The sequence below is a fragment of the Alosa sapidissima genome, chromosome 8, assembly GCF_018492685.1.
Source record: "Alosa sapidissima isolate fAloSap1 chromosome 8, fAloSap1.pri, whole genome shotgun sequence".
Lineage (NCBI taxonomy): Eukaryota > Metazoa > Chordata > Actinopteri > Clupeiformes > Clupeidae > Alosa > Alosa sapidissima.
This window is the reverse complement of record NC_055964.1, coordinates 24,442,759-24,467,734: the sequence shown is the minus strand read 5'-3', so window position 1 is coordinate 24,467,734 and position 24,976 is coordinate 24,442,759. Positions and strand designations below refer to the sequence as shown.

The 24,976-nt window shown below is 40.5% G+C and overlaps 2 protein-coding genes across 2 annotated transcripts; both read right to left on the bottom strand.

Annotated features, from left to right (window-relative positions):
* Window positions 1-6,845: 6,845 nt before the first annotated feature.
* LOC121715786 (progonadoliberin-1-like) lies at window positions 6,846-7,838 on the bottom strand. The gene is made up of 4 exons (XM_042101712.1): window positions 7,743-7,838; window positions 7,396-7,522; window positions 7,047-7,142; window positions 6,846-6,930 (listed from the first exon to the last, which is right to left on the bottom strand). Exons 1-4 carry the CDS (start codon window positions 7,802-7,804, stop codon window positions 6,892-6,894), a joined length of 324 nt encoding a protein of 107 aa, XP_041957646.1. The 5' UTR covers window positions 7,805-7,838; the 3' UTR covers window positions 6,846-6,891.
* An 838-nt stretch (window positions 7,839-8,676) lies between these two features.
* kctd9a (potassium channel tetramerization domain containing 9a) lies at window positions 8,677-17,569 on the bottom strand. The gene is made up of 12 exons (XM_042101711.1): window positions 17,400-17,569; window positions 16,893-17,014; window positions 16,603-16,646; window positions 16,326-16,425; window positions 16,068-16,126; window positions 14,897-15,025; window positions 14,737-14,804; window positions 14,114-14,209; window positions 13,268-13,417; window positions 12,689-12,794; window positions 11,809-11,942; window positions 8,677-11,085 (listed from the first exon to the last, which is right to left on the bottom strand). The coding sequence occupies exons 1-12, from the start codon at window positions 17,445-17,447 to the stop codon at window positions 10,969-10,971; spliced, it is 1,173 nt and encodes a 390-aa protein (XP_041957645.1). The 5' UTR covers window positions 17,448-17,569; the 3' UTR covers window positions 8,677-10,968.
* Between the last annotated feature and the right edge of the window lie 7,407 nt (window positions 17,570-24,976).

The following is a 24,976-nucleotide window of genomic DNA, read 5'->3' as shown; positions in this document are numbered from 1 at the left end:
ACCACTTCCTTAAGTGAGACCATTCGCTCCCATGGATTTGACTATTACTGTTATGCAGACGACACTCAACTTTACCTGTCTTTCCCACCTCATGACTCTAGCATTTCCCACCGGATTTCTGCATGCCTTGAGGATATTTCAGCCTGGATGAAAGATCGGCCCCTTCAGCTTAATCTCTCAAAAACTTAGTTTTTGGCGTTTCCAGCTAAAACAGCTATTCCCCAACAGATTAACATCCAGCTTGACTCAACTTCACTGACCCCAACTAGATCGGCACGTAACTTGGGCGTTGTAATTAATGGCCGACCTAACTTCTCTGAGCATGTAGCTTCTATTGCAAAATCATGTCGGTTCATGCTTTACAACATTAGGAAGATCAGACCTTATCTGACACAAGATTCCACACAACATCTTGTTCAAACCATGGTCATCTCCAAGCTGGACTATTGTAATTCACTATTAGCTGACTTACTCGCTTGTGTAATAAGATCATTACAGCTGATTCAGAATGCTGGAGCACGCCTGGTCTTCAATCAGCCAAAGAGGACACATGTAACTCCTCTCCTAGTTACTCTCGATTGGCTCCCTCTAGTAGCCAGAATTAAATTTACATCTCTCACTTTGGCCTATAGGACACTGACTGGATGTGCTCCTAGTTATTTTGGGCCAACCGCCCACTGCGGTCTTCTGATGAGCGTCTGTTATGTCGACCAGTCATAAACACTAGGTCTAATTCAAGACTCTTTTCCTCAGTGGTTCCGTGTTGGTAGAATGAGTTGCCCAGTGCTCTCCGTTCCTGTGGTAGTTTTGGGTCATTTAAGAGGGATCTAAAGACATTCCTGTTCAACATGCACTTAGTTCTTTAAGCACTTTTTATGCGTTGTGGTTTGTATAATATTATTTTATTTCTATTAGGCTGTTGATTAATTTGACATTATTGTTTATTATTGATATTCTTCTTAATATCTTACCATATCATTGTTTTTTATATTATTGATTGAATTAGTCCAGGCAATCTGTGAGAAAAAATCACCCAACCCAAAACTAATTGCAACAGAAATGATTTTTGTTGTATTCAGTTCATGAAACCTTCCCATATCACATACCAAAAGTCCATGAAAATCCAAGTGGTGGAACATTGTCAAAATTGGAATTATTTGTGCATAGGTCAATGGCGAAAAGCTGCACCTTTGGCAGTTTTATTGAACTTTCATAGCACAGGGGATAAAGGCATGAAACTTGGTGAACTTGTACAGTTTGGAGCCCTGAACATTTTCAGATATAAAACCATTATCAAAAAACCCTAATGGTCGCCGTGGCAACCATTAAATGTTCCACTATAACTGAATTACGCCTATATTCTTCATTATATCTCCTGAACTAAACATGGTATCTCAGAACAAGTGATGCCTACAGGGATGAGCAGTATGTATTACATGTATTCCATATTTCAAATACAAAATATATCGTATATTCGTAATTTGTATTTGACTGGGTTGAAAAAAAACGGCTTCGTATTTTGTATCAAAATACTTTATAGGTATGTATTTTTGTAGTTTAAAATATTGAAAAATATTTTTGGTAAAACCAATAGAGTGGTGAAGTCCCGCCCCTTCCGTTTGCCTCCATGGGACCTATCTTTCAAAAAAATTTGAATGGCAGTCTATGGCGAAAAAGAAATTATTTTCTGGTCCCAGTTAACTTGTGCCTTGAATTACCCATATGATGTTTGTCAATTTTAAAGACAATTTTTCATGTAAAGACATTTGCAGTTTGTTTCGTAACTATTGAATTACAACATTGTGAAAGATCGTAATTCCAACTACTACAAACCCATCAGTCGAGAATGCGGAAATGTTTTTACCCCCAGGCTATCAGGATTCTTAATGAGGATTGTAGCAGGAGCACCAGCATAGCCTAAACACTTTGCACTTTGGACTTTCTTTCTTAATTCCTCTCCATTTTTTATATATTTATCCTTTGTACAGTCTTGGAGTCAGTGGAACAAGCATTTCACTGCATTTATAGGCTACCTGTATAATGTATGTGACAAATAAACATTTGATTTGATTGATTTGACATTGTCCTTACTTTCTGTGGGTTTTGCGTTTCTTGTTTGCAGTGTGGCCCAGCAAGAGCCAGTGAAGGGAAGATGGTGGCTCACACTGAAACTGTTACCTCACTGGTCACTGATTGCCAAGAGGCTTCTTGTACATTGCATACCCAAATCTGAGGCAAACAGGCGGAGGGCCAGGACCTATGTACAAAAATGCCTACCAGCAAATAATGCTTCACCAAGGTTCAATCCATCAGAGAATTAAACAGCTGAACATCTCATCAAAGGCCATAATGAAGTAAGTACACCAGACAGGCAATAATCCAGCACTGGAAGTGCGAAGCCCTATTGTTTTTGGAAGGATTATTATTATTATGCCGATTGGTCCGATTTGTTTTTTGTCTGCCGTACTTTTATTTTTCTGAGGTGGTTTTCATGGGCGAAAAAGTCTTGGAATTTGGCACATATATCAGGTGTGATAGTCATTACTCAGGGACAAAGCCTTGGCCCCAGGTGTGGCCCAGGGACTCGCTAGCGCCCCCTTATTTGACTGATCCTGTGGTTGGCATATACAGTCAGCTACACTAGTGGTTCTCAAAGTGTGAGGCGGGCCCCACTAGTGGGGAATAGAGACATGACAGGTGGAGCCTGATAAACAGGAGGACATTTGTTTTTTGTGTCTATCTTTAATAATGCCTTTCTTTTTTTATAACAAGGAATATCATAGTCTATATATAGATCTATCTCCAACAAAGCTCCTTTGATCAGCGACTTTATTACAGACCATACAATTGACTTTTTGTGTCTCACTGAGAATTGGCAGCAAAGCAACGACTTCTTCTATCTGAATCAGGCTGTTCCGTCTGGATATGTTTACATCTGCAAGCCACGCTCTTCCGGGAGAGGGGGCGGACTCGCCCTGCTCTATCGCGAAAACGTCAAGTTGACACCTCTCACTTTGCCTGATCAATCCTCTTTTGAACTGCTGGCTGTCAAACTCCGAGGATCTACACCTACCATTGTTGCGGTATTGTACAGACCTCCTAAACCACCAAATGTGTTTTTTTCTGAACTTTCAACTGTACTCACTGAACTTAATGCAATGTCTCCTAACATTATTTTGGTGGGTCATTTTAATTTACACCTGGATAATTCTACTAAAACATGCACAAAAGACTTTATGGGACATGCTTGATTGCTTTGACATCACCCAATACATTGATTTTCCAACTCACAACAAAGGCCATATTTTAGATCTGGTCTGTTCTGGTATAACACCTACCAATTTCAGTACTGCTGAATTACCCATATCAGACCATAAAGTTGTGCAATTTGACACCTATCTGTCCATCAGGAAATCTAAAGTTCAGCCTGTCATGTCATATCGCAACATAAAAAAGGTAGTGCCAGAGAAACTTACTTCACTAGTTACCTCCTATCCTTGCCCTTCTCCCAATGATTCAGTAGTGGATCTGGTTGGCAATTACATGCAGCACTCAACAGTCCCTTAAAGACACGGACCGTTTCGTTTGTGCACTCCGCACCTTGGTTCACTCCTGAACTACGCCAAATGAAGTCAATGGGTCGGTGCCTGGAGCAACTATCAAAAAACACTGGTCTTGCTGTCCACCAAGGGATGTACTCGGAGCACATTCTTCAGTACAAAAAAGCACTCTCTGCTGCAAAGAGCTCATACTATGCAAAGGTCATCAAAGAGGGAGAAGGAAAAACCAGGGCTCTCTTTTCCACTGTGAATGGCCTCCTCAAGCCACCTGATAGTACCATCTATCAGAATGCATCTGTTGAACGCTGCTCAGCCTTCTTGAACTTTTTTCACACAAAAATTGAGGCAATCCATCAGCAATTGGAGTGTGTTAATTACTAAGCTGAAACAACCATGCTCCTTGATTGAGTTGGGCTCACCTACAATAAATGCACTTAGTGAATTCAGTCTCCCTGCTGAAAGTTACATCTCTGGTCTCATCACCAAGTGCAACTCCTCCACCTGTCAGTTGGACCCTGTTCCGACAAGCCTGGTCAAGATGTGCCTACCATCCATCATCCCAATGATAACATCAATAATTAACACCGTGCTCATCACTGGTCAATTCCCTCCTTCATTGAAGACTGCTATTGTCAAACCAACCCTGAAAAAACGTGGGCTGAGCCATGATGACCTCAACAGCTACCGACCCATCTCCAATTTACCATTAATTTCAAAAATTATGGAGAGGGTGGTTGCATCTCATTTGAAGGACAATGATCTGAGCCATTTCAGTCTGGATTTCGACCAAAGCACAGCACAGAGACTGCCTTGGTGAAGGTAACAAATTACCTTCTCTGCACAGCTGATGCTGGATCCTAATCCTCCTTGACCTGAGTACAGCTTTTGACATCATATCCCATCAGCTGCTTCTGGAGCATCTTACCAGCATTGGAGTGCAGGGCAGTGTTCATCAATGGTTTACCTCCTATCTCTCTGGCAGGACACAGCTTGTTTTGGACCACAAGTCGGAGAGTGCTGCTGTCACGAAGGGATTGCCGCAGGGGACTGTTCTGGGGCCCCTGCTCTTCATAATCTACCTCCTCCCACTGGGAAATATCCTGAGGCAACATGGTGTTCAGTTTCACTGCTATGCTGATGACACCCAGCTTTATATGTCCACCAAACCGACTGCCTCCCTTCCTCCGGCTGCGATGACTGCCTGTCTGCATGATATAAATCTGTGGATGACTAACAACTACCTAAAACTGAACAGTAACAAGACTGAATTACTTGTTGTTGGCTCAAAAACAACGCTGGCAAAGATGAAAAACAGACTCTCCCTATCTGTGGATGGCTCCAACATTGCCTGCTCCACCAAGGTGAAGAGTCTTGGTGTTATACTAGACAGCACACTTTCATTCACTGCCCATATTAACAGTGTGTCTCGCAGCGCCTTTTTCCATATGCGCAACATTGCAAGACTGCGCCCCTCCCTCAGTCAGCAGAGTGCAGAAGTACTTGTAAACGCCTATGTTACATCCCGCACTGATTACTGCAACTCCATCTTCTCTGGCATTCATAAATCACTCTACCGCCTCCAAATAATTCAGAACAGAGCAGCCAGGATAGTAACAGGCACAAAGTCCACAAGCCACATAACACCTGTACTGTTGCAGCTACACTGGTTACCAGTTACCCAGAGTCCAGTTTAAGATCCTACTGTTGACATATAAGACCCTGCATAACCTTGCTCCCAATTATATCACCGACCTCTTGGAGAGCTTCACCCCTTCCCGCTCGCTGCGATCCTCATCAGCTGGTCTGCTCAAGGTGCCCAAGATGAACCTCAGCACCATGGGAGAGAGAGCGTTCTCCCACACAGCCCCAAAGCTATGGAACTCACTTCCAAATGACATCAGGCAGTGTGAATCCACTGCCCAGTTTAAAAAGGAACTGAAAACCTATCTCTTCAGACTAGCCTATGGACTACGATATGGCTAAATGGACTATATATTTTTTATACATTTTTTTTAATCTTTTTTGATATTTTTTTTTTCTTATATTTGTTTTATCTGTGAAGCGACCTTGGGTGGCCTGAAAGGTGTTTTTAAATTAAATGTATTATTATTATTATTATTATTATTATAGTTTCAAAACAAAATAGCCGCACACAAACCAAGGAATCATAAACAAACCGACATATGAATTAAAACTTCATCAGATCCAGCGGACCCAGATGGGAAATGTAACGTGGAACCAAAATGTGAAAATTATATTTTGCTGGGGTGATGGGGTCAGGTGGGGCTTGAAAATTCCCCACCTCCAAAGTTGGGAATGACGGAAATAGTTTGAGAACCACTAAGCTACACACAGTGCCGAGCGCCGCTGTAGCAACTGTGTGTGCTTCACCTCTCTGTGTGTTCACTAATTTACGGATGGGATAAATGCAGAGACCAAATTCCCTGTATACTTGGTCTAGAAACCTGATTTACATTTTTACAAAACATGGAAAAATAAATGGCACACACATCAGATATGTGCAGTTGACAAACGCACCACATGTGAGTGCGTTATCGGATTCCGAAATGTCACGGGTTGCGGACTACAGGTGCTCGAGCCTGCTATTGCTGCACGCGGTTATATTTAAATTTGTGCTTGAAATTATTTTAATGTTACTGTACAGCTAATTTTGTGTTCACCTCGCTGTTTTACACAACTCTTCTCTAAAAATTTGATTTTTTTTCCCGGTAAACATAAGACCTTGTCCTTAAGTTTTGTCTCTTCTGTCTCCAGTGTGGCCTACTAAAAACGTTTGGCACTACAATCAAAGACAGTGACAGAGCTCTCCCAGGAAGTACGTTTCAGACTGACATCTACTCGTAAACGTCTGTTTTAAGATCCACAATAAGGAGGCATTTTAACAAAAATGGGCTGCACAATAGGGTTTCCAAAAAAGAAAGAAATCTGTCCCAAAGCCAAAAAACAGCATCTAGACAAGCCTCAGAACTTCTGTAACAAAGTCATAGAGTTATGAGACAAAAATTTAGATTGAAGGTCACTGACACCCATAAACATTATTTTTGGGAGGAGTCCACCAGGGCTATGACATAAAGTGCACCATCCCTGATGTGAAGCATGGATGTGGATCTCTGATGTTTTGGAAGTGTGTGAGCTACCAAATTTAGTCAAAATTGATGGCAAGATGAAAGCACAGTCCTGTAGCAGCAGTCTTTGCATTGTGTGTGTACAATGTACAGACAGACAGTATTCTTATTAACAAATTGTTGAGAGAATGCCATAATGTAGAAGACACTGCAGTGTTTTATTGAATCTGTTCATTTTTTGTTGTTCAGTCATAAGCTACATTTTCTCCCTCCATCAGATTAAGCTGTGGGAGACAGACAGACAAGAGATTGAGCAAAGTTTAGTCATTTAATCAGGATATAATGAATATATGATGAGCTTTCCCTGGAAAACATGAACAGGACAAGAGGATATGCTCACCAGTTGTTCAAGTCTATCTGGCCTTTTATATGGGGAACCGTCCCTGTATTCACTCCCACAAAGCGATGCACTCCTCTTTGGTAGACCTTCCATCACCTAAGGGGGTTGTGTAAAGTTACATCCTAAATACGCTTGCCCTTCAAGGACATTCTTAATTCTCTAATGTTACATTCTACAAAGAGAGAACATCAAAAGTACAGCAGTGCATATGTATTCGAGAACATTTAGACTTCCATATCACTTTTGCTCTTTACAGTGACCAAACATGCTTGTGGACCTGTAGAATTGAAGCCAAGAGCTTAGCTCATACTTTGACCACAACTGTTAGTGCAAGTTAAATGAATCTTACTTCTGACAGAGTGTGAGCTTCCCTCTTGCCACCTGGACTCAGGCCGTGAGACCAGTGCTGGGCGGACAATTGAAAGGCCGCTGCAGCAATCAGTAGTAGCCACAGGAGGGCACGTTTCCCTTCCATTCTGGAAACACATCAAGCATCACCAAGATACCAACCAAGACAGTGTTGTTGCCAGTACACTACAGTTGAGGGTCAATCTTTTATGGGCACCAATGTAACAAACTCTTTTGTATACAGAATGCATTTCGTGGTATGAAATGCATCAATTTACCACAAAACATGTCCATGTATGTATAATATGTAAAAAACAAACATGACTTAGATTGGCAATGCAAACTTACCTTTTCAGGTGGCAGAGACAGGAAGCGTCTTTGTTCTGTCTGTGTGGATTGAGGAATAGCATTGCGTGGGGTTTATATATCGGGGCTTCCTCTAACCTCAGGTGTGCTGTCTCAAACACAGCAGCAGGGGTCTGAGTGCGCTCTAAGCCATCAAAACCTTCCGCTGAACCCTCAGAGGCACTCTGGAGTGGCTCCTCACAGCATGACGCTAAAACATTTTTTTGTACATAAATTTTGTACATATTTTGGTGCAAAGAGATCAGCTTTGGGAGCGCCTGACCTAGGCCAAATGAGCAAAATCTGACCCAGGCCAAATGAGCAAAAAGTCAACGCAAGATGCAAGGAGGTACAATGGTAGTTTTGAGTTGCTCCTGATCGTTTTCTCTTGTAGTGAAGCAGGATTTCCATCTACTGCAACCTTTAATAAAAAAATATCATCAAAGACACACCATAATTGCTTCAGCAATCGCTTCATCTGATCATTGTCCATTTTGATTACAATATCTGTTATTTATGGTTAATGTTGAACATTACCCCCTTTTCTATCTGGAAGATGTCAAAACTGAAATATTTACGAAGTAGAAGTCAGAGATATATTTGTTTTCTTTAAGTGGTGATTACTTCATTAATCACACTTCATGTCCCAAGTCATTTGTTATTGACTGAAACTATCAAGTAATGAGACTGTTACAGTGTCGTGACTACGGTGGAGTATGTGCTCTGACAGCCATACCACGAGCCTGGCTCTTTGGTGTTGCAGGTCGGCTACAGAGATCAAGATTTTTTACAGTCAAGATGCTAAGATGTAAGAAAAAAGGGGTTCAGCATTCATGCACATTGCTTAGATATTTTTTGATGTCAGGGTATATGTGAATACCATAAAGCATGTTACATGTTAGTACAGTTACCAAATAAAGACAAAGAAAGGCCAGAGTTTAATTCTCACAGTCCTTTTATGGAGATATGCTTCCTTGGTTGAATGAGTGCAATAACTGTTGAGCAGGATTAAGTCACAAAGAGAACCAAATCTACTTTGTCTAAGTATACCTTTCTCCACCTCAGATAAATATATTCTGATACATAATAAAATAAATAGCATCTCCCCTTATTGTGTGGGTCTGATGTTTATAGAACGATGCCCTCCGAGTGCAAAGTTCTATGTGATTGCCTTCATCAGGATAGACTAAGTACCTATAACAATAACTATACTACTACTGACAGAGTAACAACAACAATGCAAAACACGTACATGATCCCAAATGCTCACAGCAACTTCTTGGGAGAAATTCTTTGACAAGTGACAATACTGACAAGGTTAAGTTCCTATTTCTGGTCATACATGTTCAGGACAGGATATATGTGAATACTAATGATTGACAATAATAATAATATTAATAAAAAATAATAAACATAAAAACACCTTATAGGGCAATCAAGCAACGATGGAATCGAATAGTGCTAACCCAAGATAACAGTCTCGTAAGAATCATTGCCTTGGGAGTTCTGTCGTCGGTACAGCCGAAAGCAGTCCAATATCTACTGTGTTACTGTAGCTCCTGAGATGTGTGTGTAGCTGCTGAATAGGAGACTGATTTTCTGGAACACTCTGCTTTCCCCATACCCACTCGGGTACAAGCACAGAGGTTGGCTTTGGCTGAAGTCTCGAGCAGAATCTGACCCAGGCTAATGAAGAAGGATTCCACTGAAAATAGGATACAACTTAGGAACCGTGATAACATTTTTGGTGTAAGAAGCACAGTGGTACAATGGTAATTGCTCTAATAAATCAAAACAAACAAAAAAAACTTGTGAAGGGAAAAATGTCAAAATTACACAAAAAAAGGGAGATAATTAAAACGGATACAATATTTTTGGTGGAAAGCATTGATATAGAAATATACAAATTAAAGATATGTTCATACTATTGGTGTCTGTAGGCATCACCCTTATGATGAGTGTTGTTGGACAACTGCACTCTCACCCAAGGACAGCCCACGCGATCCAACCATTTGGTTTGTCTTCATTTCGCACACATACACAAAAAACAAATGTCATTGCAACGGCTTCATTCAAATGCAACAAGAGACATTCTTCCATACAATCGACCGAGCAGCCAACCACTGAGAAAAAGCCTTCTCAAAGTCCCAACAGAGAGGGAAGTAGATCCGTGGGGAACCCTCATAGAACAATCCACTAGCTTCCATCACATCATATACACTCACAAGACATGGCTGAAAACGGAAACACTGAACATCTAGGCTACGAGTGGACAGTATTCGTGGCAGCTACTTGAAATTGTATACTCAAAACCAATGAGTACATAAGAACAGTGGGACTGCACTAAGCTGGGGAAACAGACTTAGCATAACGTGATTAGATGTTTTTTTGCCATTTGAAAACATGCTTTATATATTATGGCTTTAATCTTAACCTGAAATCTTCTGGGTATTATTATTCTTATTGTTATTATTGCGCAGCAAGCACAGTGCCTGGCCATCGACACCCTAAAACTACAGTCCATAGAGAAGTGCAGGCTATCTCTCGATTAAAAAACGGTCTATGTTAGCCCCTGAGCTACTGCAGAGCTGGAGAACAACTAAACACCCCCAAAAATATTTAGCATAGCCATGGTTTTGACGCAAACTCACTGAAATCTTTTACGGTCATCGTCATCTTTGAATTGTCTAGAGCTCTTTGTCTACTCACACAACTGTAATGTCTTTTTTTTGGTATAACATCATCTTGAAATGAACAGCAACATTTAAAAAAAAAAAAAAAAAAATGGTGGGTGTATACAAACACCCCCACAAACCAGAATGAGCAATGTCTAACACAAAACAACAGTAAGTCCAGGCAGTCATTCCAGCTATATGTCAAGAAATAAATAATGGGACAAGGTGAAAAACAAGACACTCTGCACTAGCTCGCAGGTTGCTCTTGAAAAGTAAAAGATAAGCACCCTGGTTGTGCACTAGTGCAGGAGAATAAAGTGAAGCAAGGACGAGGGATTGGGGATTAGGAGATAACGGCTGCTATCCGCCAGTATTGCATATGTTTTCCAGGGCATCTAACGGAACATGGGGGTGGGCTGGGGTGAACTAGGGGGTTGGAGGGGTGTAGTGTGTGCTCCACTGGCGCACTGAGCGCCATGCCAAGAACCCCTCACCCCAACTTCTTCACCACTCCTCCTCCGAATCTGAATGGAATGTTTCGTGTGGTGCAAGAGTTATCTCACACTCTGAGACATGTGCAGCGGAGTCAGCATCTCTTCAAAAATGGCGCCCTTGACATTGGAGCCTCTGAGGTTTGCCTCCTGCAGGTCACAGCCTGACAGGTCGCAGTTCTGTCAGAGATAAAGCAGATAAAGATAGATAAATAAATAAACAGAATCACTATGTAACACAACCGCAGAAGAAAACACTTTCAGTGTGAGTGAGAAAGAGATAGAGTGTCAGAGATAAATACATACATGCATACAGACAGACAAGACGGATGTAACCCATGTGCTCTTGACTAGGGGTGTGCATTCAAATTATTCAAAATATTCTAACAGCCGACAGTGTTAACTGACGGTTATTCGGTTATTCACCTTACCAACGCTGATATTTTGAGGGTGCATTATCAAGACCTTATCTTTGATAGCTTCTGGTCTGTCCGATACAATGTCCCTAGCAACGCAATGCAAAGATGGTCCTTTATTAGACTGTGGATTAGGTAGTCACCCTTTTATTTCTCTGCATTGTATGGGCTACACACTCTATTTGTTACATAAACAGAACAAAGAAAGACAAAAATGTCTGAATGCTATTGTGATTGCAGCATTCTAACTTTAACAGTAACATGGTAGTATAACCTTTACCATAGTAGCATAACATGGTATCTTAACTTCTATAATACACTATGTTACCATGGTAGCACAACTTCTACCATGAATTTGTGCATTATAGAATAAGCGAATAGAGATATTAATATTTGTGTAGTATAGTCTCGAACGCAGTTGATCGTATCCATGCACACACCTCCTACAACATGTACAGACTCAGTATGGCAGCATGCGGTCTCTCACCTCGAGATCAGTACCAGCCAAGGTGGCGCCCCTCAGATTGCAGTTCTTCAGTTTGGCATTCTTTAGTGTGGCCACACGGAGGTTGATACCAGTCATCTGACTGCCTTCCATATCCACACCTTTCAGGTTGGCACCTGGTTAAAGACAAGTGTGTGTGTGTGTGTGTGTTAGGGGTGAAGGTTAAAACCCATTATTACAAAAGATCACACAAGCCTACCCTGCAATATTAACATGATTAATATACTTTTTTGCAAATCACATCTATGAGATATACATAAATCCCCATTTGTGTGAACCTATAATTACGTTTTTATGTCATTTGAGCCATTACCACATAAGCTCATAACACAAAGCGTCATGCTATATAATGTTAATGTTTTTTTTTTTATTAATATGAATGAGGGATCACTGGATCCCACTGTAGATGTATGAAAAATGATAGCCGTCTATGAGCCGTACACAACCCTGCAGCTGAGTCAGGCCTAGCCTGGAAATCTAGACGCGCCCCTAGCGGCAAATTACATTTGCTGCCAGGGCTAGTCTAGCAACTCTCCGTTGGCTTGTGAGCTCCAGAAATCGAAACTTAATCAGGCATTGAAATCGTGTATAGAGTCGTTTGGTGGGCTTGACATAATGATTGATGGCAGAGTTGCAACGGTTTGGCTTGAATTCCCTGCTACTTGAAAACAAATATCCTATTGCGTCCTATTGCGTGCAGAGGGAATTTGACAGACAACTGATTATCCCGCCCCTCGGACTGAGCACTGCGAACGGTGAGTGCCCAGACCCTACATTTAAATGTGGGTCTGGCTCGTCAGGCTAGAGTCAGGCCATGAATGTGTTGGAGAATAGTGCATGACGAGCTGTTAATTCTGCTTACCTTCTAAGTTTGCCTTGAGTCCAGAGGGGTCTTCAAAATTGCATCCCTTTAGAGATGCTCCTTCAGCATTTGTGCAAAGCATTTTGACACCTTGCAAGTTAGCACCCTGGAACAAACAGATTAAAATGCAGCTGTTTAAGGGCAGAGCAGATCCCATAAAAATGCCTTCACCTTGCCATGAGCTTCTTATAGGGCAGTTCCTATTAGAATGATTAAACAGGAATGGCATTGTAACTTTACCATTACTTTTAACATTTTAATGTCACTCCGACAGGAAGTTGTCCGGAGTGATTTACAAGTGACTGAAGGCTTAGGCACACACTGGGTGAGTAATTAGCCCCTTCCCCACTGTCGGTCCAAAGCCGGCCAAATTGAGTCTTAGGGATGAAAACGTTTTCTCATTCTCAGGGTTTGAAGCCCTGGCCATTAACACCTGAAAACTCAAATAAGCCCTTTCTCAGCCTGGCTCAGCAGTTGCAGCTATTGTGTCCCATGAAAGTCAGACCTATCAAACACTGTTGGCTGCAACAGTGTGTGTGTGTGTATGTGTGTGTGCGTGTGTGTGTGTGTGGGACCCACATCTAGGTTGGCCCCGGAGAGGTCGGCTCTCTCCAGGTTTGAGCAGCACAGGTTGGCGTGGGTGAGATTGCAGCGGCTCAGGTTGGCCATTTTGAAGTTGATGTATCGCAGGTCCAGCCGAGAGAGGTCCGCCCCACTGAAGTTCAGACCCTGCAGAGGGACACAGAGGATGAAAGGGGTCTCCATGGCAACAAGTCAATGTGTACATCTCCAATCAGAGCCACAAGAACAGGTTCAAAGTCTCAATGTGACAAACTCTAAGATTTGTCAGTACAAAATAATTTCTACATAACATTATATACATCTAAGTATGTGTGTCTGGTCATGAAACTTCAGGGTCAAAGTAGATCATCAGTATAACCGAATTATTTCATTAGCCCAACACAAAGCATATATCAGAATGAAATACAATGCAGGCGGCAACAACTGGTCACAACTTAAGGAATGAAGGCAGTATGTCAACTTCACAGGGTCTTTGCAGGTTTAAATTTTAAGACAGTTTTAGACCTTTATGAATGAAATTTATTTTCGAGACCATATTGGCAAAAAAAAAAAGGATATGAAGGAAAATTTTCTGAAGAAGGAAAGAGTTCTTGAATTTCTAGCTAAATAAATAAGTTAATGTACTGCAATACATTCTATTCAGTTGTCAGTTCAATACTGATCTTTGAAGCTTTATTACATTGTGGTATATCTCTACCATAGAGAAAAAGAACTACAGTACTAAACAATTACAATCTACAAGACAAGTGTTCAAAGAGCATTCACATAATTTAAACCTACGTAACTGTATTTAATACCTAGTGTGTAAAAGTCATATTATTATCTTGTTACTGTAGACCTTACCTGGCAACGAAGCTCTGATTTGGTCGGGGTGGCCAGCAAGAAGCGTACAAACTCTTTGCGAGAGATCGGAGAGTGGTCTTCAGGAGGATGGGTATTCTACGAGATGATAAATACTGCAATCACTATTACAATCTCTTAAAGGAACACAGCGACTTTTGGGGAAATAAACCTATTTGCGTCTACCCAAGAGTTAGATAAGAGGATACATACCTTTCGCTTGCATGCAATAACCCAGTCTGACACCGTTAGCCTAGCTTAGCATAATTTACTGGAAGTGGGTAGGATCAGTTAGCCTATAGCTCCCTTTCAGCTACAGGCTAGCTAAATGCTAACTGGTCTAACCCACTTCCTAAGAATTAAGCTAAGATTGGCAAAGTCAGACTGGGTTATTGTACAGAGAAGAGAGGGATATGTGTCCTCTTATCTTACTTTGGTAGATGGCAAATAAGCCGATTGAAAAGTTGGCATGATCTTTTAAGCACTTAAACATCATAAGACTATAGTTTGTTATCTTCACAATATCAAGTTTGCGAAATAATTTTTATTTTTGACTTTTGATGTACTTTTGAAGTAAGAGCATTCTCACAATGCTTCAAAGGGTTTGAGGATCAAATCTCTGGTACCTTTATGGCTACTTCAAGCTGCTCAGCAAGTTGTTCAATCCCAAAGAACCGGGCTTCCTCCAGCACACCTAAAACATATTTGAATATTTAATTTGTTGGATCCATAATGATGAAACATTTCAGTATAAGCCTTCATTTTGATTAATCCATGGCCTGTCACCTAGGAGATTGATTCCATCATTAACGATCAGCTGTCCATGCCGCAGGTAGTTCAGAATGGGCTCAAAGTACTCAGGGCTTCGATCAATCAGGTAAGCTCCACGCTCATCCTGCTTGTTACCCCACACATCTACACAAGAACACAAAGAGCACAACTGTTAAGCGCTACAATGAAAAGGGACATCTGACAGACCCAAACAGAAAAGCTTTCATCTCTCCAGGAGAGCTGCCTGTTACAGAAGGAGAAAGCAGAGATTATGCCTGGCATTATGGCCGTGAACACAAATCTCTTTAAGTGGTTCATCTTCTGATCAAGGAGATCAGAGTGACCCAGACGATAAATGAAAAGGTAGATTACATTAATAAATGTAGGCCTAACACTAGTTAGACAAAAAGGACATCACAACCTTGGCAAAGTGCCTGGTAGCAAAACTGAAATGGAATCACCACTCTCAGAGCTACAATGCAACAAACATTCTGTTTGCAGACAATGCCTGTACAAGGTGATCTCTGCTTATTTAGACCATGTTAACACTGCTTTTCACACATGGCACAGATCAAATATGAGATGAATGTGGAAAAACAGGGGAAAAGCATATGGAATTGGATATGCTTAGATATTATTTCAGGCCTTATTCATGGGTGGCCATGAATCAAATTTTATTCAGATATCTGCTGACGTTGTCATCTAATCAGACAAATTAGATATTCCCTGCCATTGCCATTTAGATTTTTCACATTTCAATTAGGTGTAAGGTGACTTTCACATGCACAACTACCAAAGTGATGAAAAGTGAAATAGAGAACAAAGGCTCAGGTCAGTGACCCCCTGCCAAGGTTACTGGTCTTTTAAGCCTATAGGGCAAGAAGTTGGCATATGCCAGTACAGGGTTTATACAGTATTAAAACAAATCCGTGATGAAGCCACAAAGGGAGATCACTTGTGAATACAGGATCAGCACAAAATCAGCTGGTTTACTTTTATTTTGGTCATCAAACCTTTCTGTGCACATGTGGGTGGTTTCAAGTGTAAACACAAGAATCAGATAAGGGTAACTTTTAAGCTGATGTAAACAGGCGGTTTAAATCATGCATCAAGACCAGCTATATGAATGCAGTCTTAGACAGCAGGTCTTGTTCACTCGGCAAGACACTTGTAGGGAATACTGTACCTTTCTCCCTGAACATATGGGCCAACATACTGTCAGGTTCCTTACTAACTAAAGTGCTCCTGTTGGTACAGAGGAAACATGAGACATTGTTAGAATTCAGATTAGCCTCAATTAGATACACATTATATTCACAATGCACAGAAAAGGCAACAACAAAAAAGGCTAAAGTCAGTAGAGAGACAGGGAGCAAATGAGACAGGAGAGTGACGTACTAGCATAACCCAGCTCTTGCGGAAAAGCTTTAATATTTGATCTTACCGTGTTGTGGTGAAAAGACGTCCACCGATATTGAGGGTCAACCAATCAGTGTGAGCCCCTGAGCAGGAGTCATCGGAGGCCTTGGAGGCATTCTGAGGATCTGAAGCAAACACACAACAAACTGAGCGCTCAGTAAAGAACAAAAACCAAACAATGGTGGAAGTCACACGGAGCCAGTTCCTTTAACTTTCGACATCCGCATGAAAGGCACATTATGAATTGGCTGACCACACACAAGATATATATGCAGGCAAAATAGGCCCAGAAATGTTCTTACCCACAAAAGCATCCCCTTCTGAGACATACAAGACGTCATCATCTCTGTTGGAGACATGCCATTTAAGCATTTCAAAACATAATTAGTTCTTCCTTCAGTTCAACACTTGGTGAACTTACAATAAAGTATTTCACATATCTTAATATGAAGTCAATTAATCTTTATTCTCCCTCCATACTGTTAACATCCTTCACATTACTCAAAGTCCCTCATGCTACAAACAAGCCAATGCAGCTGAGCTGAGCTACCTATGTTTCAGATGACTCACACATCTGGGCCTAAGGTCTCACCTGATAAGTGCAATGTCATCGATGAGCCCACCTTTGCTGTTGTACAAACTACAAGCTCTGATTCCCAACTTATTACTCGCAAGAGATAATAAATCTGACAGAGTTCCATACACAGCTACAACCTGAAAAACAAGCATATGCATAAAAAGACGCGATCTAAATGTAAACATCAGCCATATTAGCATAAAATCATATCAACTAAAGATAACGTTTGGTTGACCCTAGTGATAACACTAGGTTGGGACAGCAAAGCTTAGCTGATGTTACGCCAACAAACTCGTCTTATTACGTATTTTCATTGTTTCAAAGAACGATACAGTCTTATTATGAACTCTTAATAGAATAGCTTGAATTCATCTTTCACACTTGGGAAATAGCTGTAACGTTATTCTAATCAAGATGAATGTAGCATACGAGTTACAAACGTTAACGTTAACATTACTGCTAGCTACCTCAAACTAGCAGGCAAAGCCAATGTCTCAGCTTTACTAAGCCACATAACCCTACCTTTCCATTTTTTGAGGTTCCATTAACAAAGAACGTTACTCTTCTCATGCTTTTATTAAAACAAATCTGAAATATGACTTCTTTAAGGCGAAATAACTTGCCGCTGTGTTACCTCAAAGGCAAAATAATGTCGCCTTTGATTAAGTGCTTAGGAAGACTACACTTCCTATAGAAAGGTAGCAACATATTGAATCCAGATGGCAGTGTGTGCCTCTGTCCAATGAAATGTTAGATCTTTGTTCTGTCTTTGCAAGTCAGCCAATCAAATATTAAAATCGCTTTTTGGTCAGCTTCGTGAACCAATCGTATCACATCCTTTCTGGTTCTGGTAATGAATGACACTACATGTATTATAATACCAGTCATGAGTACAGTGTAGCCAAAGATTGTTAAGTCGCCTTAACAATCTTTGGTGTAGCCTACAGCGGCAGGAAACCAAACTTTTGAGGGTCAATCTTTCTTGTTTTTGGCATAGTTAATTGGTGTCTTTAAGTCTATGCTTTAACCTATAAGGTGTAGGCATCGTAATAATCGATTTAATGAATGTAGCCCTAGATGGTATAGTGTAAAACATGATTTTTTGTTGATCTCTCAAGCTTAGGCCTTCTCACAAAAGCTGAATAAATAGGCTACAGACTGCATTACTCTTCTGTTGGTGTAAATAAGGCCTACTTTATAAACATTGTTAGTTACATCAGCGATTATATTTCTTTGGCTGTAGCTCATGAGTAGGCGACTGAGAATATTATTAAGCTCCTGTAAAGTTTAAGTTCGTTTCTAAATCAATAGGCTTATATGTTACAGCAGGCCTACTAACCTAACTCCACCTAGCTCTACGTGCATGGTGGTTTGATGCTGTGTACACCCACAGAGGGAGCCATCACATCATAGATTCAGTAGACCATCATGTGTTCTCATTAGTCATTGTAAATGACACTCAGTCCAATGAGTTGCACTTGGCTGTATCATGCCAGCCAATTAGCCTAGCGCAAACAGCAGAGAGAGAAAAAAAATGACTTACTGGCTCAAATTAGGGGAATGAGGTCCAGATGTTATTACAAATGACTTGTTTTTATGAACTTGTACTGTGAGATAGCTGCACTTGTAGTACCTTAGAACTTTTCAAGGTGTGCAGTCCTTTCTATCATTTGAGAATCAAATTATATCAAATGATAAATGAATATATGGATCAAAAGTTAAATGTCTGAATGATTAGGCTTTGTGAATTTGGAAAGACTAAGACTAGTGGATTATAGTTGACTTGAATTGGGCTTTGTTGTTATTTGCATGCATAATATGACTTTTGTGCCTAAAAACATGATAAGAATTGTGTAGGTAAACTACAATATCAATGTCTGATGATCAATATCTTATAATAGTAAGTGGAGTATGTAGTAAGTAGCCTATGTAAGAAAACTTGGCCATAGGTGCTTTAAGTTGCCCTCTTCTACAGTATGCAACTCATATTACAAATTAGCTAATACAAAGGACCTGGTAACAAGCAACTAACAATGACATAATTAAGTATGCTTGTTTGCTTTTTTGGTGTTGTGGGCATTACATTGAATGGGGGTAAAAACCCAGAGGCATTAATAAAGGTGCTTAAACAGTAAGACAAAGTGTAGCAATATCCTCTTCACTGATTACCTTTCATGCGGTTGCCACGATTTTATCGCCAGCAAAAAAAGGTGTTTTTCTGAATATCTGTGTGGGTACCTGCAGCCGCTTGCATGTTCGGTAAACACAAAGGGCAGATAATCGTGTATCTGGGTGACACTGTTGACTAGATGGTGGGCTCCCACACAAAACTTGGCCCTGTTCATACAGTGTGTTGGTCAGTGTTGACTAAGTATTATCTTTGAAAACAATATATTAGATAAGGGTCGGCCTGGACACCAGTTGTATACTTCTCATATCAGGAACTGAGAAATGGGGTCATATGATTGATCGATATTAGAAAATGAACTCATGCAGGACATGGCAGTGAGTATCTTTAGAAGCACAAGCGCCAGATTATTTATGTAACAGCTGCACTGATTAATGGCCTTAACATCCAATAACATGATCCACAATTTAGGATAGGGAGGCTATCAGATAGTCAATAAGGAATTATATATACTTTTTGACCTGGTAAAAACATGGCTTTTTTTTGTTTAATTGCAACTGACAAATACATTTTGCGATTACGACATTAAACAAATGTACACATTGATATGCAGTCTATAACACGCAGTCTATGTCTACCATGATGTCCAGAGTTCTGATAAAATTACTTTCTCATTAGAGCCCAACACAAGAAAATGTTCTGACAAGAAGACAGAGGTGGATGTCACATTACATGGTTTTGCATCCAGTTCAAACGATATCATAACAGACTTCACCCATACATTGTAATTCAATTTCAAGATACATATACATTGTCTTGGTAGTGCATTCAGTGCGTGCAGAATTAATCAGGATTGGTCACACACACTGCCATTACATCATGGGGAACTGTGTCTTATCAGTTCCCCATCAGTATCACTCGGGGGAAATACGTAAATAATTGATACATTTGGGAAATGTGATAATGTGTCTCTTTTTACAATGTTTAGAAATAGTCTGAGCCATAAAGCGACTCTCACAGCCATTGCTCAAAATATCGAAAGCTTCCGGCCCTGATGGTTTTATTGGTCTCTGAGATCTGTAAATATAGCTAAATGATGCTGAAATCAGCTGGATAAAACAAACACTGATCTAGCAGGCCACAATAACTGCCCGGACCTGCTTAAAAAAGGAGATGTATACAAGGAAGTGGCCATTCAAAGACAGAAATAATGTGCACAGGCTTGATCATGAAGTTTACTGAAGATTAATTGAGGATTTTTCCCTGAGGGAAATATTTTGTTTTGTCAAGTACGCTGGTTCAAATGACTCATTAACAACTGTTATTTTTGTCATTCAGGATGGCAAACATATTGAGACATACAGTGAAATAACTTTGTTAGCAGATACTATTTATGGCAGCTGCAAATAAGTCAAATGAAATGTATAAAACAAAGAAAATATTTTTTCTGTTCAGTTTTTTAGTTGACAATTTAGACTACGAAAAAGAAAAATCCTCTAGGCCCTCAGATCATCGAAAGGAAATATCACAGTGTCATCTCAAATCAATTTTTATTTTTTAAACCTAAAATCCTAAAATATTTTTTGTTCTCCTGCATGTTAGTATGACAGCTTATCATACTGAGCTTTGATTTTGTCTTTTGCCAAGTATCACCTAAGTGACTAGTGCTGGAAGCAGTTACTTAGCAACGAGAACAAGAGATAACCTGTTGAACAACTGTCACTATCCAGTGAGGAGGAATGTCAGCTTTAAGAGGTGGAGACAAAGAGATAAAGCTAACAGCCAACACTTCAACTGTTAGCAACGGGCCAAAAGGTGCTTTACCTAAGCAATCATGTGTGTGTGTGTGTGTGTGTCTGTGTGTGTGTGTGTGTGTGTGTGTGTGTGTGTGTGTGTGTGCGTGTGTGTGTGTGTGTGTGTGTGTGTAGTGGGGTTGGGGAGGAGGGGGCATTTGGAATTTGTGCTATGGAGTTTGTGATATTTTCAGAAATATAGCTGCTCTCTAAAGTCTTCTCTAAAGGTGATCTTTGCACATAAGTGCGTTTCCACCTGGTTTAAATACTAAAGGCCCCACTATGCCACACCAGTGAGGCCCGCTGAAAGAGTTGGTAACATCAATGAGTTGTAAAGATGCATCATAAATAAAACATAAGGGAGCAACAGCTCTGATCTTTTTTTTTAGGAAGTCTTTGAAATGAGAGATTAATAATGAATGGATTTGCTCAGTGTCAAAATGTGAGAAAATAGAACACAACAAGCCGGCAGAGAGACAACGTTTGGAGAGACGGTTTAAAAATCAGAGGTGTGCGTCTGCCAGTCTGCCATGATTTCAAAAACATCACCTCTCTTGACTAATACTCAGCAGAATGCGCCTTCATCCTTTTGAGCGAAAGGCTCTTTATGTGAATCGTATAAATTACATGAAATATGCAGTATTACAAAATTCAAATCACATGTGGAGCCGATCGATGACCAAAGGCAGTGGTATACTTTCATGGATTGTGACTGCATTTCTGTTTTCTCCTTTTCACTGTTACATTCGAGAACTAGTGGGGAAATGTCAGCCCTCTTGTGGGATAGACCGGATCCCCTCCAGCAAAGAAATGGACTCCTAAATCCAAGCGGCCTCTGCAGCTGAAAGATAAGAAGGATATGTGGAGGGGAAAACAGCTTCACACTGGCCTCCCTTGTTATGGTAGGCCATTATATTTAGAAACTACTGTGACAACAGATATTTTGTGAACAGCTGTTCTGTTTGAAAACACAGAGATTAGTAACATGCAAATATTAAAATATGGTTGACTGTAACTGTTCAGGAGTAGATTATTGGAGTAGTAGAGAGTATTAATGTCTCACCCAGAGCCTCATAAATAAATAAATATGACATTGTCATGGTAGTGTTCAGGAAAAGTATGCTGAAACTCCCAGGATGAAGTTAGAGCACCCAATTTATTCTAGCCAACTTTTTTTTTTGCCTCTGTATGTGTAGGCAGGTTTGAGAATTTCAGGTTCCTCATCTCAACCAGAGTAACTGTCAGAATGTGAAGTCTCTCTGATTCCCTCTCCTCGCCAGTACTGGTGAGCAGACAGACTCAACACAGCTCCGAACTAGAGAGACACCTGATAAATATTGCATCCCCCACCCTGGATTATGTGTTGTGTTGGGAGTAAAATCTGGTGGAGATGTACAGTACTGTGCAAAAGTAGCAGGCACCTTATATGTTTTGTTTCAGCAATGCTATAAGGACCCTATTGTTTATTTCTCACTTTCTTAATTAGAATATGACCAGAGAACACAGGAAATATGTACACAGGCCATTTAACAGCTAATTTGTAATGAGAATTAGTAGAATTCATACTTGTAGAAGACCAAGAACTTATCTGAATTTGCCTCCAAATTGTTTGCTATATTTGCACACAGCACTTTGTACCATGGCTTGTGGAAGAGAGGTGACCCGGTGAATTGTAACAAAAGTTCCAAAACCCTCAAAGTTATAACTTGATGGTGAACATAGTTGTGTGGGTGCTGCATATAGATGAAGATGGTTCAATTATAAAACAGCTGGCTGAAGCCTGAGGCTACAGATTCTCAGATGACTCGTTCTGTGCAGCATTCTCTGTGCACTATAATCCGCACTGATGCCAGTGGTGCCTGTATTCTCTCAGATGAAATTAGTCGAGGCCTTGGTCACGGAGAGTGCTCAATGAAATAGGCTTTGTTTGCCCAGTGCATCATTTCCACACAGGAGCTCTGTAAATAAAAGCACAACTCCAATGGTTATAAAAAGAGTCACAGATATAAAGAATAATAAACGGTAAATATCACATTATTTTTATGGTGTTTCTCAGTGTTGCTGAGGCAATGTATTTTCAGGCTGGTTTATGTGGAACATCACACTGATATTCTGCTCATAAAAAAGAATGTTGTTTTCCCGATGTCCACAAAAATGGTTAAATCATATTATGGGTCATTGTGATGTTAGGACATGACTGACTGAAACAAGATTGGAAGAATATTGCTGCGACTGGGTAAAAGAGTGTGAATGTCTGTTACAAATATTGACTGGGCCGAATGTCGGCAGCACACCATATGGGGGTGTGTAGATGGGGTTGGATCCTCTTAATGCAGATGTTAGTATTCAGAGCAGATTGCTGGGAAACGTTGCAAACTTCCCCTTCCCCCAGCTTCTCCATCCTCCCCAACTCTCACCCCTCTTCCAGTTGCCTTGACCCCTGGAGACTTCACATCGGTGGTCTTGAGAGAGGGCTTTTATTATTCCCTTAGCAAGAGGGCCCCAGGAAGGCTAACAGGAGGCCAAAGGGTTTGTACTCCATGATCGCTTGGTGCCCCGGTCAGAATTGGCCTCAGATGGCAGATATGTTTACATAGAAAGGATAGGAAATTACCCGAGAAAGCTGCTATAAGTCCTCCTTATAACACTCTATACTTCTAAAACAGTCCTAGAATAACATTATTTCCTTGTGCCAAGCTATTCCTGAAAATTAAGCTTATATAGTTGAGGCCTGTCCCTGATGACGTTAAAGACGGGACTGGACTGAAGTGTGTTCTCACAGACGTTCCCACTGGTATCAAGCTAGCCACCCATACCTCAAAACTCCTTTAATGGTAAAGACAACTGTAACTATACTGATATGAGCGACCACAGAAACTAACATATGGAATTACCTAGATCACGTAATTCAATAGATTCTGACTGGCTGTCTGTTTCTGTCAGTTATCTGTGTTCACAAAATTGCTCTCAAAGTTATCCCCAATGATATCGTTCTTCGTGAGATTATCGTAACAGTGTGTGGTGCACTGTGGACTACATACAGCTATATTTTTACAGTACATTTGAATCATTATAGTTACCGTTAGCAGTGTGGACAGACTATAAGACTAGAGAGCACATCAAGCTTTCAAGCATTGAAAGATTGTTCAGAGAAATGTTCTAACAGTGCCCATAGAGTGTGGAGAAGACGAGACTAGAGAGTTATCACTGTTCCGTGCCATGTTGATACGCACCAAGCTGTCAGCTTCTTTAACTGAACAAGGCTGAGATTGATGGAGGTAATTACAGCCAGATAAAACACAGGCGTGCATGTCGGAACTTTGCATTGTCACTTTGATGAAGACCACAGACACACAGCGAGAAACAAACCCCAAAGACACAGAACACATGTCGTTATTCTGAATGTAAAATCTCTTTTTAACTTCAAACAGTGGGTAGAATAAGATTTAGTCCTCCTGAGGTCATTTATTATTCTCTACAATGGGCAAGGGCTCTCTGTGATTCCACCAAAATATTTATGTCAAAGTGATAAACAGAGCTGATGTGGCCAGGCTCATTATCAGGGAGAAACAAGCCAGGCATGGCTCATATCTCCAAAGTACATTTATTCCCAATTTTTCTCAGCCACAAGAGACCTTTTATGGAGTAAAACAATTACTCCATACGGTTGGAAGGTAAAGTACTACAAAATAGGAATAAGATATGAGGCCACATGTTGTCTCAAAATACACCACTGAGTGAGAAACGTCCAGATACACAGAGAATCCAGTCGTGCAGAGAAGGAGAGAAGAGAAAAAGCATCTCTCCATTTTACTCCAACAAATCCACCCTCATGAAAAAGAACTATAGGAATCTGAGTATCTTGGGACAAAATATTACAGTAATTTCAGACTAATTATATTATAGGAATCTTATAGTATTTTGGGACATACTAGTACTATAAGACTGTACTAACACTATGGAGGGCAAATATTTTAGAGGTATTACAGATATGAATATATTATACACTAATAGTAGAAAGGGCATAACACTCACTCAACTAACAAGAGCTCAAAGCATTGTGGCATTATGGTTTTTTTTTTAATTTAGTGAATTGCTCCTCAAAACTGTCTTTAGCTGTCCAGTTTGTGGACAGAAACACTTGGTGTTCGCACCCTGTCCTGGCTCTGTGAATAGGA

Coding starts and splice junctions, on each gene's coding strand:
- LOC121715786 (XM_042101712.1), bottom strand. CDS start 7,804: ATGCTATTCCTCAATCCACACAGACAGAACAAAGACGCTTCCTGTCTC. Junction 7,523..7,742: donor TGTCTCTGCCACCTGAAAAG/GTAAGTTTGCAT, acceptor ATGTGTTTCCAG/AATGGAAGGGAAACGTGCCC. Junction 6,931..7,046: donor CAGATAGACTTGAACAACTG/GTGAGCATATCC, acceptor TGTCTCCCACAG/CTTAATCTGATGGAGGGAGA.
- kctd9a (XM_042101711.1), bottom strand. CDS start 17,447: ATGAGAAGAGTAACGTTCTTTGTTAATGGAACCTCAAAAAATGGAAAG. Junction 17,015..17,399: donor GAACCTCAAAAAATGGAAAG/GTAGGGTTATGT, acceptor CTTGTTTTTCAG/GTTGTAGCTGTGTATGGAAC. Junction 11,943..12,688: donor ACTCAAGGCAAACTTAGAAG/GTAAGCAGAATT, acceptor GTCTTTAACCAG/GTGCCAACCTGAAAGGTGTG.